Source organism: Liolophura sinensis, chromosome 10 (assembly GCF_032854445.1).
Source record: "Liolophura sinensis isolate JHLJ2023 chromosome 10, CUHK_Ljap_v2, whole genome shotgun sequence".
NCBI lineage: Eukaryota > Metazoa > Mollusca > Polyplacophora > Chitonida > Chitonidae > Liolophura > Liolophura sinensis.
In genome coordinates this window covers 563487-579577 of record NC_088304.1, presented here as the reverse complement: position 1 = coordinate 579577, position 16091 = coordinate 563487, and the positions used below count along the sequence as shown (strand labels likewise).

Sequence of the window (16091 nt, the reverse complement as noted above, 5' to 3'; positions counted from 1 at the left end):
TCAACGAAAGGTTTAGGGAAGATATGATAGATACGCTTCAAGAGAAATCACTTATACACCACCATCCCCTTAGCTCAAGTAGAATTTGGTAAAAATAAGTGCAGCGATACGGATTACAATTTATCACACATCACTGATCAAGGCTCAGATAAGCAAAGATAGTGTTAGCCAAATGTAGGCCTCAAAAGCCTACATATTTCAGTTATTCTCCATGCTGTACGTCTTTAATTATATAATAACCATACCGCGCAGGTCAAATCCTGCCCTTTAATAGGCAATTTATAGATTTGCGAGCTGTCTCTGATTGTGTGACAATGATTGCTCGACGGAGATCCACCCGTCGAAAATCGTAAAACATCAAAAATCATATAATATTGAGTGTTTCATCTAACAGAGTCGTCTCATTGTGGTAACACTGACAGAGCAGCCTGAAAATTAGTGGTATTCATCGAGGAATATGCTTTAAATAAATATACACCTACAGAATTCAGGGGCGTAATCGAATTACGCGATCGCGTCGATCACACATGAGAACGAGGTCTCGGATGCCAACGTAGAACACGCGATCACCGATCGCGAACACGATTTTTGCTTCCGATTTCTCCAAGGTTAGCCTTCTCCAATGTTAGAACGGTATTGATATACTACTTGTTTTCCAGTTACACATTCGTATCAGCTGACACGAGAACACTGCATTCGGGTTACACACTTGAGGGGATTGGAATACAAACTCTAGCTGCATTACCTTTTATCTGCATCACCGGTCATGCTGCCGTCTAGTTGTGCGTTTTTTGTATTCGGCACGAATTCTTTCAGACCCAGTATTACAACCTGATCACCCCTATCTTTGTATGTCTCCTTTGTGCAGGTCTGTACAGATATGTGTGCGAGAAGTTAGCGTTTCATAGATAAGTATGCAAATCTTTTTGTTATTTCCGTGGGCGATCGTTTTGCATGCAATTAATTAATTCCTTACCATTCATTGGCCACGTCCTCGTCTAAGCAGCTATATAAGCTGAAAATACCCGGTGGCAATTTCAGTCGGTCTTACGGCGTTCGCTACCAACCAAAACACAGTTTTCATATGATCAAAAGGATTGTAAGATCTAGGTATTTACCCATGGACGTCAGGAATGAAAGGTCAGTAGTGTTTAACAGCACATTGGTATTATATCGGTGATGTCATGGAAACGAAAAAATCGCAGTCTTGCAGAAACATTTATAACATAAAAAAGCTACTTTCTTCAAGCTGTTAAAGTAAAATTTATACTTAAAAATAGTTCTCCTACAATAACTTTGAAATATCATTAAAATGTACAGTATCGCTGAAATACTGAAATATTTCAGATGTACACGTATTTGGGAGAATAGCCCATATTGAATGTTTCAACGCTGCTCACGCCTCTCCAGTCGTAAGTCTACCTGAGGATGTTTAACCCCTTCACCGTTGTGAGTTTAAATCTAGTTGTCCTATCCAGTCGTACGTCTACCTGAGGATGTTTTACCCCTTCCCCGATGTGAGTTTAAATCTAGTTGTCCTTTCCTGTCGTACGTCTATCTGAGGATGTTTTACCCCTTCACCGCTGTGAGTTTAAATCCAGTTGTCCTCTCCTGTCGTACGTCTATCTGAGGATGTTTTACCCCTTCTCCGATGTGAGTTTAAATCCGGTTGTCCTCTCCAGTCGTACGTCTACCTGCCGATGTTTTACCCCTTCACCGTTGTGAGTTTAAATCCGGTTGTCCTCTCCTGTCGTACGTCTACCTGAGGATGTTTTACCCCTTCACCGCTGTGAGTTTAAATCCAGCTGTCCTCTCCTGTCGTACGTCTACCTGAGGATGTTTTACCCCTTCACCGCTGTGAGTTTAAATCTAGTTGTCCTCTCCTGTCGTACGTCTATCTGCGGATGTTTTACCCCTTCACCGATGTGAGTTTAAATCCAGTTGTCCCCTCCTGTCCTCCGTCTATCTGCGGATGTTTTACCCCTTCACCGCTGTGAGTTTAAATGTAGTTGTCCTCTCCTGTCGTACGTCTATCTGCGGATGTTTTACCCCTTCACCGCTGTGAGTTTAAATGTAGTTGTCCTCTCCTGTCGTACGTCTATCTGCGGATGTTTTACCCCTTCACCGCTGTGAGTTTAAATCCGGTTGTCCTCTCCTGTCGTACGTCTACCTGAGGATGTTTTACCCCTTCACCGCTGTGAGTTTAAATCCGGTTGTCCTCTCCTGTCGTACGTCTACCTGCGGATGTTTTACCCCTTCACCGATGTGAGTTTAAATCCGGTTGTCCTCTCCAGTCGTACGTCTACCTGCGGATGTTTTACCCCTTCACCGTTGTGAGTTTAAATCCAGCTGTCCTCTCCTGTCGTACGTCTACCTGAGGATGTTTTACCCCTTCACCGCTGTGAGTTTAAATCTAGTTGTCCTCTCCTGTCGTACGTCTATCTGCGGATGTTTTACCCCTTCACCGATGTGAGTTGAAATCCAGTTGTCCCCTCCTGTCCTCCGTCTATCTGCGGATGTTTTACCCCTTCACCGCTGTGAGTTTAAATGTAGTTGTCCTCTCCTGTCGTACGTCTATCTGCGGATGTTTTACCCCTTCAGCGCTGTGAGTTTAAATTTAGCTGTCCTCTCCAGTCGTACGTCTACCTGAGGATGTTTTACCCCTTCACCGCTGTGAGTTTAAATCCGGTTGTCCTCTCCTGTCGTACGTCTACCTGCGGATGTTTTACCCCTTCACCGATGTGAGTTTAAATCCGGTTGTCCTCTCCGGTCGTACGTCTACCTAAGGATGTTTTACCCCTTCACCGTTGTGAGTTTAAATCCGGTTGTCCTCTCCTGTCGTACGTCTATCTGAGGATGTTTTACCCCTTCACCGATGTGAGTTTAAATCCGGTTGTTCTCTCCTGTCGTACGTCTACCTGCGGATGTTTTACCCCTTCACCTTTGTGAGTTTAAATCCAGTTGTCCTCTCCTGTCGTACGTCTACCTGCGGATGTTTTACCCCTTCACCGCTGTGAGTTTAAATCTAGCTGTCCTATCCGGTCGTACGTCTACCTGCGGATGTTTTACCCCTTCACCGTTGTGAGTTTAAATCTAGCTGTCCTATCTGGTCGTACGTCTACCTGCGGATGTTTTACCCCTTCACCGCTGCGAGTTTAAATCTAGCTGTCCTATCCGGTCGTACGTCTACCTGAGGATGTTTTCCTCGGGCCAAGCCCGGTTTCCTCTTACCATAATGCTGGAAGCCGTAGGTGAAATATTCATGAGTACGGATCATAACCTCAAATACATATGACCGTCATCGCATAAGTGAAACAAGTCTTTAAATACGGCGCTAAACAAATAAATGACTACATATAACCAAAAAATCGCCGCCTAATGTTAGCTAGCGGAAAATAACAACCGATAGTTTTTATTAATCTTATATGCACAGGTTCATGTTCCTACCGAGAAATCCCCGGACTCGTGTAATTCCGGTCCACACTATTTATAATGGTTTAGCCTCGTTTCGCCTACTTCTTGAATTTTAATTAGGAAATGGAGGTAGGCGAAAGGAGACCCAGTCTGCATTTCTTAAACCGTGAACAAAAGGGGGATTATGGATTATACAGCTGGGAACTCTCCCCAAAGTACTTGGCGAGTCTCCATGCTAAGTTAAGATTAATTTACAGTTGTGGTAAGATTAGCACAAGAATATAACGTACACTGGTAAACTGTTTTTATTTATTTAAAATGTTTAAGTAACATATTACAAGTAACTTAGAATACACATACACATCAAACATATACTAGCCAAGGTGCCCGACTCGGGAAGCACGGCCAGCAAACTCAACAGCATTAATTTCCACGCCGTCATGCCTTATCTTCAGTTGTCCTAAGAACTCGTCCTAGTTTCTGTACTTCCTTCTCTAGGGTCGCTGCCTTGCTAGTGTTGTTTGGTGCTTCAGACACAGCGTTAACCCAAACGTCCTCAATGCATTTAGGTGGTACTACAGGTAAGGCGAATGCTCGGCGAACAACGGTTTTAATGTCCGGGTGGGTCATCACGACGTGGTTACTGCAATCCATGTTTCTGTGCATTTCTCCAAATGGCTTGTGAAAAATGGAAGAAAACAACCTTTGACTTGGCGGAAAACCGCGGCATTGTGATGACCTGCTCTTCTTGGAGACAGCGGGGGGTGTAAACCTGGTCAGATATGGCTGGGGCGATGTAAAACGTGCCATCACACAAGACAATGGGTGACAGACAGATTTCGGTCAGGTTCTCTCTACTGGAAAACAAAAGGATTCTGTCATCTATCCCATTACATTCCAATACGAAAGGCTCACCATTTTTGGTCAATGTCTATTCACTATCCAGTGTTATCTCACTTGGACTCTTGGGGACTGTAAGTATGGTCTTTTTCCGTTGCCGGTAGACCTCCGATCGGATGCTACAGTATGATGGAGAATGTGCAGGCTCCTGTTGAATCTATTTCACTTAACGAGATTTATAATACAACTGGCGGCTGAGTACACCCTCCTACCTTCCGCTTCCCTGTAAGCAGCATTTTATGTATAATTTTAAGCGATGAAAATAAATCTGAACCAGCCTGAGCAATCATATCCTTTGTCCCCTGTCAAGTGCCAAGATGACGGCTACATGGGTAGCCTGAATATTATTTTCCTTTTTTGGGGGATCTTTTTAGTCCCCAAGTTTTCCGGTCTCATCCAAAAATTCTACAAAGACTACTGTTAGCGGGGCAACATTGATCGAGCCTTTCTCCCATATATTGGCGCCCATTTTATTCTACATTTCTGTGCCAGAAAATCATTTCAGTTCTGCCGAGTTTTGGTGCAGGATTTTGTTAGCGCCACCATACGGCCATGTTGATCCCGAACCAGCCCGAGCAATCATATCCTTTGTCCCCTGTCAAGTGCCAAGATGACGGCTACATGGGTAGTCTGATAAATCTTTACATTTTTCAATCGATAATGCCATCCCCTACATTATTTGTTGTTTTTAGACCGGTTGTGTAGTGGTTCCACACTTCTTTATGCCAAACCCCTTCAGTCCAGGCTAACATCACGTAGTCCATAAACTCCGAAACGTTTGTGTTGTTTTGTGCTTTGGAGACAGCGTTAACCCAAACGTCCTCAACGCATTCAGGTAGTACTACAGGTAAGGCGAATGCTCGGCGAACAACGGTTTTAATGTCCAGGTCATCACGACGTGGTTACTGCAATCCATGCTTCAGTGTATTTCTCCAAATGGCTTGTGAAAAATGGAAGAAAACAACCTTTGACTTGGGAATGAGGGTAAACCGCGCGAACGGCACTGTGAAACGGTCTCTCAAAGTCAGCCTGAATGGTGAGTGGATGGAATTCTAGACCAAAATTCGTAAGTTCGTCGTCATAAATCTGAGGAAGTGGTGTCAATTTTTCCCTCGTTCTCTGTCTAATAACGTTTTTCACCTGTTCAACCAGTCGGCTAAAGGATGGAGCTGGGTGGTGTGCCCATGTTGTGCAACATGACTTAGCATTCCGTCTCTGGTTGTAATGGTTGCCTTGCAGCCCCGTATAACACATTTCCAGGCTGTGTTGGTACACTGGGGCACGTTTTCTGTCCTTGATGCCGACCTGATCTGCATGAGAGAACTGTTGAGATTTAAGTGGAAATATTTTATCAATTTAACAGGGCAAGAGTTTCCTTTACAAACTAATAAACAGGTGGTACAAATTCTCAAAGCCTATCGTGGTGCAAATGGCATTAAGGGGAGTGTGTCTAGGTAAGTCAATTGCTATGTCTGAATAAAAATTTTTCACGATTTTAAATAAAAAGATTTTCTTATGAAATAGTTCATAATTATACTCAAACAAGATCATCGATCGCTTATTGTCGCCTAGGCTCCACAAACCGTTAAAACCGGGGAATACATTTAATTAGTGTTTCAGTGGTTACTTAGGTCTAGATCTGGATTGTTTTATTCGCATAAAATCATCTTGTATTGAGCTTAACTGAATCTAATTTAATGTACTTTATTCTTGTTTATGCATTTTGCTTATTACCTATTAAAGTACACGTTTTCTGCAATACAGCTATCCAGCATTACAACCGCTAAAAGTGTCATTGTGAGTACTAACTGTGTGGCAAAAATGTTTAGGAGTTTTGCTATACCCCGAGTTTGACTTTACCCGCACAACGGATATGAACGTGACCTAGTGAATGTTTGTGTGAGTTGTCTCGGCGATAATTTCGACCAACGCCTACTCGTCCACCTTTTGATTGTTTTGGCTGCACAATCATTGCTGTGTCTACACACAGGGAAGTACCACCCAGGAAAGTGGATTCCTTTAAATTGTGCTAGCAAGTAAAGGTAATATGTGATTTTTGTCGTTTAAATGCAATGTCTTCGTATAATGTGAGCACGTTTCAACATTCAAGACTTATTTGTTAAAGGGGTGGATGATTAAACTGTATTACTATATACCTACGTAATAACAATCAAGTAAAAGGATCAAGAAAGGTTTTTTTTTTGAAAATTGAGATTAAATATTAACTTTATAGACAGCGCATCAAAAGTACGTCCCCACCCCCATCCCCATCCCCACCCCCACCCCACCCCTTAAACAATGTTTGACATTTCCCAAGATGTTTGCAAAATCGTTGTGAACACTGTCAACACACTGTAGCAAGGATTACCCTGTTGATACAGACGTACACCCATAAGCATGCGCAAACTCATTACAGGTCGGATTTTGAAACTTTTACAGTTGGAGATAATTTTAACTGCCTGTACGCTCGGATAATGTTAAAATCTGGTATAACCTCCACACAAATAAGGCATGTGATCCTATTTTGAGGGATGACTAACAACTCCTCCTGAAGCACATGTCTAACGTCATCAAGATCGGACACCATCACAACAGGGCGATATAGTATAATTTTGATTGGCCCCACAAATGTTTAATGGGATTGCATGTGCTCAATGCCTTCATGTTCAAAGAAGACATTTATCACATGAGCACATCTGTATCTACAAGGTGATCTTTGCTACAGTGTGGGGAAACAGTTGCCGTCAGTTTTTTGTTTTCAGATGTACTAAATTGTCCTCCTCTCTGAAGGGAAATATTTCTGACTGTCACTTATCCTCTAATTGCATGTATTAATATAGTCCAGAAATATAATGAAATAAGTAAAGAAATAATGTATTAGGTAATTGTCGGTACGACGTTAAAACCCAAGCCCTCACTCACTCACAAATACCTTCGCCGGTTGACCTTTACCATTCCTCAACTTACTTAATTTCTTACTCCTTGGATGTCTTTATGCAATAATATTGCTACTTTGGGGCAATCTATTTCAACTAAAATACTTAGGGTGTAAACAATTACTTGTTTAAAGACACCAAGATAGCTTCAGTTGACCTACATATTTTAAGCTGACATTATGTCTTATTGTTGCGTGACGTAGGAATGTAAATTTTACTATTCCTGAACGAGACTGGATCATTGAGTTTGTTGGATATTTAACATATCCCAGTTGACTGCAAAACTCATGTTTGAGAAATGTGCAACACAGTCCACTCCATGTTCGATATATCTGACAGCATTGCTGACCATGTGGTTGTTAAGTATTTAATGATATCATAAATACAGGTTTCTTTAATTATCTGTATATTTATACAATTTTCTAGGTTGTATATGGGAGTACGCTACGGTTAGTACGCTAGAGTAGCGTTAAGACTCACGAGCCTCTCACCATCTTTGTGGTAGTGACCATATTCCTAGATCATATTACTTCTAATTCTTTAGAACGTGTAGGTAGGTGAAAGTTCGATAAAGCAGACTGGATCGCATTTGAGATGTTCTGTGAGGCTGATATCTCAGAGACTCTCAATGTAGCAGATGATCCTAAATTAAAATTTAATCAGCTTGTATAACGAGCCGCCGATAGAACAATACCTAAGACCTCGACAAATCTCAAATCCAAAAGTAAACCCTGGTACGACAATGACTGTCGTAAAGCCATAAAAGATGGTAAAAAGCTGAACACAGATTTAATCATTGTACTACTGATAATAATTTAATAGGTTCAGAAGCTTAAGGGCAAAAATAATAAAGCAAAAGTCCATCATTTGAAAGATGGAGATAATATATATACCTCTCCATCCGATATAGCTAATAAACTAGCTGAGACAATTTCCAAGAAATCTTCTTCTGAGAATTATAATAAAGAATTCCAACATGTTAAAACCCAGAAGGAGAACATTAAATTGCCCTTTCTTTTCTTTTAAAACTGTCCTTTTACTATCGAGGAACTTACAACTGCATTCAGAAAGGCTCACGATACTGCTTGTGGTCCTGATAACGTATATTATAAACTTCTAAACCATTTAACACCTGGGCAAATCTCCTATACATCTCCCTTCATCCTTGAACAAAATTATACAATGTTATTGTAGAGGTCTTACGGTAAATTTTATTGGAATAACACAGTTAGTTCAATCAGTAAATCCTATTGCCCTTTGTCTTCAGGAAACTCACCTGAAGACATATGACAAAGATACAATAGCTCTTAAAATTATGGATTATATAGTACTTATTCAAATAAAGAAGAGCGAGCTACAGGCGGCTCTTCTATCTTCATCAATAACAACATTATTCAAGACTCCTTATCGATGGAGGAACTGTGTTATTCCAATGATGGTTCTAATACCTATTTACATCCTGGCAGTGGCACTTATTCTGCTATCGATCTCACTATTACAGATCCATCACTTCTCCCTGATTTTTGTTGGAAGGTGCATGACGATCTTGGTGATAGTGACCATTTTCCTATAATCTTACAGCATATCACTTCCAATTCTTTAGAACGTGTAGGTAGGTGAAAATTCGATAAAGCAGATTGGATCGCATTTGAGATGTTCTGTGAGGCTGATATCATCTCAGAGACTCTCAATGCAGCAGATGATCCTAAATTAAAATTTAACGAGCTGGTTTTACGAGCTGCCGATAGAACTATCCCTTAAACCTCGACAAATCCAAAATCCAAAAGTCAATCCTGGTATGATACAGACTGTTGCAAAGCCATCAAGGACCAGAAAAGGCTGAAGGCAGATTTAATCATTGTCCTACTGACAATAATTTAAAGCAGGTTCGTAGTTTTAGAGCCAAGGCTCGTCTATTACTCAAATCCAAGAGAGGATCATGTTGGCGGAACTTTGTTTCTGGCATTACGTCAAAAATTCCCATGCGTAAGGTCTGGAAAAAGGTTTAGAAACGTAAGGGCAAAAATAATAAAGCACAAGACCAGCATTTAAAAGATGGAAATAATGTATTAACTTCTCCATCCAATACAGCAAATAAATTAGCTGAGACAATTTCCAAGAAATCTTCTTCTGAGAATTATACTTCTGAATTCCAACATATTATTGCCCTTTTCTTCTAAAAATTTAAAAGATTATAATCGTTCTTTTAATACCAATAATAATTGCATTAAAAAAGCCACACGATACTGCGTGCGGTCATGATAACGTATGTTATAAGTTTCTGAACCATTTACCACCTGAGCCACTGGAGACTCTCTTAGACTTGCTTAATGATATTTGGATAACTGGTCATTTTCTACTATCATGGGGGGAGGTGCGTATTATCCAGGTTCCCAAACCGGGTAAGGATCGTCCTGATCCGTCTAATTACCATCCCATAGCTCTTACCAGCTTTGTCTGTAAGACTATGGAACGAATGATTAATGATAGACTTGTTTGGTTTCTTGAAACCAACAAGTTACTTAGTAATGTACAGTGTGGTTTTCGGAAAGGTCGATCAACTTTAGATCACCTAGTTCGATTTGAAACCTTTATACAGGATGGTTATATCAATAATGAACATGTGGTGACGATGTTTTTCGACCTTGAAAAGGCCTACGACACCACATGGAAATATGGCATTTTAAAAGACCTTACTGATTTGGGCCTGAAAGGCCGATTACCAATATTTTTATCTGATCGTGAGTTTAAGGTACGTGTGGGGTCCACTCTTCCCGACTCTCATGAGCAGGAAATGGGTGTTCCTCAGGGCAGTATAATAACGCCAACATTGTTCAGCATAAAAATAAATAGCTTAGCATTAACACCTTGCACAGAGGGTTCTTTATACGTGGATGATTTCCTGATATGCTACAGGAGCTAAAAATATAACATCGAGCTGCAGCTATGTCTCAATAAGATCTACAAATGGGCAACTGAAAACGGTTTTAGATTTTCAACGTGTAAAACCGTCAGTATGCATTTTTTCATTTTTGTGGTGAAGGGGTTAAAATTGTTGGAGAAACTAAATTTTTATGTATAATATTACAGAGTAAGCTTTCATACCTAAATGTACAAATATAAGCGTCATGTCCGACATTCGTATACCATTCGTAGTCCGTAAAGGGCATTTCAAGTCGATAATCGCAATATCCATTTCCAAAACAACGTTTAACACTAGCTCCATAAGACAAAGGTATGTAAGAAATTATACAAATAGAAAATAACGCCGGTAACACACGAGAGAGAAGGGGTCATGAGTTTTCAATGATGCCTGGCAGACAGTGGCTATTCCAGGCGTGAATTCCATATCAAAGCTCAAAATCGTAGTCCATGAATGAGTTCCAGGTCAAAATACAATTAAACAATGTATCTCAGTCGCCCTTTGATTACTATTCAGATCAAATGAGCATGGCAAGGTCGTGTATAGCACCGATTGGGGTGCTGACCGATCTGTTTTACTCATCTCCATCGTTCTCTGGTGAGGTCTAAATTGGACTATGGGTCCATCATTTACTGTTCCGAGTCCTATATGAACATGCTGGATCCTGTTCATCACCAAGGTTTGAGGCTCACCCTTGATGCTTTTAGAACCTCAACAGTTGAAAGTTTATACGTGGCGGATAATGGGCCTTCTTTATATAACCGACGTATAAAACTAAGCCTTCAATATGCTACAAAGCTTAAAGCTCATCTAACAAACCCTGCCTACGACTGTGTGTTTAACCCATCATATGTAGATAAATCTAATAAATGTCTCAATAAGATCGCTTCATTCGGTCTTCGTGTACGGGACCATATTGTGGAAGGTAACATCAAGCCACAGGAAATAGCCCCGCTGACTTTTCGAGAGTCACCTCCCTAACTTCTTTCCACAACCTAAACTGATATTTGATCTACGTAAATATAATAAATCCAATACAAATCCTCTTATAATTCAGCAAAGTTTTGCTATAATTAAGGCTAATTATTTGGACTATTAATTTATATACACTGACGGGTCAAAAGATGGGGACAAGGTTGCGGCTGCGGCTGTCATAGTGCAGCGAGTCTTAACGTCTTCCATCATCATTTTCAGTCTCTTCTGCCGAGACCATAGCTATACTCCTGGCCTTACCATATGTTTCCTCTGGGCGTGCCTAGATGGCAATGATGTGCACTGACTCGCCCTCCTTCCTTTTGGAAATACAGCATAATAAATATAAAAATTCACTGATAATTGAAATATTAGCCTTACACAGAAAACTATTTAAAAGAGGTAAAGATATTATATTCTGTTGGACTCCGAGTCATATTGGTATCCATGGAAACATAGTCGTGGACAGGGAGGCAAAGGCTGCCCCAAATAAATCCATATCAAAAGTTAAAATCTGCTATACTGATTTTAAATCGAACATTCTTAAATATATTCGTCGCCTTTGGAAGGGTGAGTGGGTCTTGCAGATCCATAATAAACTGCATGCTATTCATCCTGTCATTGGCTACAATTCTTACACTCGTAGAGACCAAGTCGTTTTAACGAGGTGAAATATTTTTGAAATTGTAATGGTTTTCCAGTTTTAAATGTTTTGGTTTTTCTTATCCGAGTTTAAACATGTCCAAACACTTACTACTTTTCATTAGTATATCGAAAACCTGCACCGCCTCGTGTTTTCACCTTGTTCTCGCCATGATATGGTTGAGATATTAAGGATGTGGCGTTAAACCATAAATATTCATTCATTCATTCATTCATTCATTCTGACCCATGAACAAGACATCGGTGAACCATATGGCAGTATTTTAAACACCTACGCTTCCTAGCATCAAAGTTAAAAGCTTAGCCAAAACTTTGACATGTGGCACAGAGGGTTTTTCATATGCTGATATTTACTCGTATGCCACCGTGCCAAACATGTTAATAGCATCGATCTTTGTGTCAATAACATAAAAAATGGACGGCTGAAACTGTTGCACTTTCCACGTCTAAAAACGCCGGTAGGCATTTTTATTGTAAGCGGAATCTTCATCTAGATCCGAACCTAAAATATTATGGTCAACCAGTAAAGTTTATTCAATATGTTGTTGAGGTGTAAATATCACAGGAGTGTAAAACTTAGCCTTTGATATGCTACAGAGCTTAAAAGCTAATCCACTAGACTCTGCCTACGACTGCGTTTTCAATCCATTGTATGTAAACAAATGTAATAAAAGCCCTAAGGAGATCCCTGGGCCCGAGGCTCCTCCTGTATCTGTTCCGTAGTTCCATAAACTAAATACCAGTAAACATCACATACAAAACCTCCCAATAAACTTTTGCTAAAATGCCGTCAATTTTTGAAATTATAGTTTTATATAAGACTAGGCAAGGACGCTATATTCTGTCGGAGAACAAAGTCATATTGGTATCTATGGAAACACAGTCGTGGATTACTTATACTGATCTTCGTTCGAACATTCTCAAGATATGCCTCGCACTTTATAGGGTAAATAGGACCTACAAGTCAATAATAAACTGCATGGAATTCACTCAGTCATTAGATACAATTCGTTGGATATACATACTATGCCTCGCAGAGATCACGTAGTTTTAACAAGGTGCCTTACTTGACACTTTATTCTCGATGGGGAGGGGGGTGGGGGAACAGCTCTGGAGTGTATTGGTTGTGATGCTGAATGCAGCGTCAAACTTATCCTTGTGGCAGGGCGCATCCATGCCGACAAAGTGCTGGCACCACTGAAAGACCATACTGAGGACACCATACGCGACACCCCATCTAATCGCATAAAACTGACACTGGGCCAACCAGTTAAATTTCCTTGCTCTAACCTCTCAGTGCGGATCGCCTAAGCGGGTTAACAACAAGTATCTTTTTTATAAGGCAATAGAAAACTGATGTGAAGTTTTAGTTTACAATCAGTTCACGCAAACGTTTATAAACTTGAAATAATATTTCCTCTGTTTCAGGTTTGACAAAAGGCGGGTGAAAAATAAAGGACCTCCGCCGTTTAACATCACCTTGATGAAAGGCCCAGTTCACATTGCGGCGTCGCGAGCTTTTGTGGAGTTCATTTTCAGCGACAAGAAGACACAGATTTTTCTGGAATGGTTGAAGGACACGGTGGTTCCGGACGAAACCTTTTATGCTACGATAAACTACAATCCACACTTGAGCGCCCCTGGGGGATTTAACGGTATGTTCTTAAAATCAAATTTGATGACAACACAGCATTTTGAGTAATGGTAAACAAGTGATTTCATTTTTGTAGTCTATAATTGTATTACACATATTATTACTGGATTGTTCTGATTCTAATCCTACCGTAGGTCCTGTTCAGGTGAGAGAAAACATGCCGTTCATTCTCCGATACAAACAATGGAATGGACAGAAATGCAGTGGAAAGCATGTGAGAGACATTTGTATATTCAATGTTGGAGATCTATCTGACTTGGCAAATTCAAAGGCTCTCTTCGCGAATAAATTTCACCGTACGTATGGCCAATACGCCTATGACTGTTTGGAGGAGTTACATTGGAACCGCACCATTCAAGAATATTTCAGTGGAGAAGAATTTAATACAAGCTTTTACTCCTCTTTGTCAGAGGTGAAATACAGAAACCAAATTAAATCGTTGATTTAGTGTTACACTACCCTAAGAATTTTACAGTCTAGTCCTCCATTCACAAAATAGAATTTTCCAGATTATATAGTTTAACAATATTGTGAGTTTCGAGTTTATCTGAGTTTTATTTACTGTCATGGAGGTTATACAACTGATTTTGAAAATTAACAGACAAAAGTACTATCCATTGTAATACCGGCTTACGAGTTGTATAATCTTTTTCTGCTACTACACAAACTTTCCCTTTTTTCAGCCGTTTAAATACAGCCGGATCATCAAAAATCGAGTTTCGCTGGCTGTTTCATAGTTATGAATATTTATGGGATCAGAAATTTTTTATCGTTTGAAAGACTTAAATATTGCGAAATACAATATAGGTCCCACAAAACAACCCTCTTGGTGACTAATGATAATATCTGATAAGTAAACGAAATTCGCCCTTTTATTCGAAATCATACGATTTTAACCCCACAGTTGCGTACATGTGTCCCCGCTGACTTTGCTTGCACCGGCACTTGGTAGCCATGGTCTGAAGCCAGTGAAGTTTTTACCAAACACAATGGCATTAAAGTGGAAATCGTTAAGGCAATCAAAGTAAAATCAAAAATATTACATGCTGACACTTTATTATTGGTAGAATGGCACAAGACTGTCACAGACTTGAAAAGAAGCGTTTTTATGTATTAAATCCGTGTCTGATTATTGTATATAATGTTCTTAATGACAATTAAAACGTTAATTATTGTATTGAATCTTATGTATTAAAATGAATATGGTCTTTTGTGTAGAATACATGTTGGTTGAAGGTTCAATTATTGTTATAATATCTTAGTAAGAATTGAAATGTTCAGTTATTGTAATGAATCTTAAGTATTGAAGTGAACATTGCCTTTTGTGTAAAATACGTGTGGTTAAGTGTTTCAATTACTGTTGTATCAAAATGAGTTTTCTTATAGCAAGTGTGATTGTGCATGTTATTCTTAATATGAATTACAATGTTTGACACATTGTATCAAGTGTAGTACATATACATCTGTTAATCGATGAAATAACACTGAATATGGATTATCAAACAGACCAGTTGGTTAGCTGTGACAGGAGGTGCCAACACCACAGGAAACTTCCTGGTATCCATGTACCAGAATGGATTACCCATTGGGGGTAGCCCTGCCAACAGCTTACCTGAACTGGTTCCTGTTGCTATGGAACCGCTTGGGGACTCATCAGGCCTGGAGGTTGCCTTTATAAGCGAGCGCTGACCTGGAGCAAATCCCTTATCAACAGTCGCTCCAATAAAGCTAGCCTCCAGTATCGGTAACAACGCCTTGTCTGTTCCAGGTGAGTCATTCTATATATCTGATATATGTAACATGTATTACTCTTTTAATAAGACCTCAGTCCTCATTGTGAAATACCGCTGAATTGTACATTTTATATGTTTTACCAAATTGTAAAGTGAATAATAAAGACTTATCAACAGTCGCTCCACTAAAGCTATTCTCCAGTATCGGTAACAACCCCTTGTCTGTTCCAGTCTTTTCACAGATAAGTCTATAGTAAGCGTTGTCTACGATACTATATGATTGTAAACTTAGTAGACTCAAATAGCAGGGATAAACAATTAAATACATTCTTGACATTTTAAATAAAATAATTCTGTACAAATTTCCAATATTTGTAGTTGTATTTATGTAAGTTATCAATCAACCTCGCCATGTAATACTGAACAATATAAAAACGATTAGAGGTTGTACGATCAAGTGAAACGGTTTCCCAGTGTAAGGCGCTGTTACACGATAAGATACAACACTTTACTACGATTAGACGTACATAAACCTTTAGGCGTACATTCACGATTAGGCGAACATACACGATTAGGCGCACACACATGAATAAGTGTACATAAACAATTTTGCGCACATATATGATTAGTCGCGAAGGCATCATTATCAACAACTGGCCCGAGTGATGTACATGTTACCTAGACTTTTCTAGGTTTTCAAATTTCCAGCTTGATGTTAGTTTTATGTGCGGAGGAAACTGGAGTGTCTGGGTTATACCTCGAGACATCCTCGTGTGTGACGTGCAGATACGCACACAGTAGTTCCGGGGTTATACCACGGAACATCCCCATGTGTGACGTGTAGATATGCACACCGGAGTGCCGGGGTTATACCACCGAACATCTCCATGTGTGAC

At 39.9% G+C, this 16091-nt stretch overlaps 1 protein-coding gene across 1 annotated transcript; it reads left to right on the top strand.

The window, feature by feature from the left end:
• The first annotated feature begins 5538 nt into the window (after positions 1-5538).
• LOC135476338 (beta-1,3-galactosyl-O-glycosyl-glycoprotein beta-1,6-N-acetylglucosaminyltransferase 3-like) lies at positions 5539-15438 on the top strand. The gene is made up of 3 exons (XM_064756336.1): positions 5539-5768; positions 13237-13463; positions 13597-15438. Exons 1-3 carry the CDS (start codon positions 5539-5541, stop codon positions 13908-13910), a joined length of 771 nt encoding a protein of 256 aa, XP_064612406.1. The 3' UTR covers positions 13911-15438.
• Positions 15439-16091: the final 653 nt, after the last annotated feature.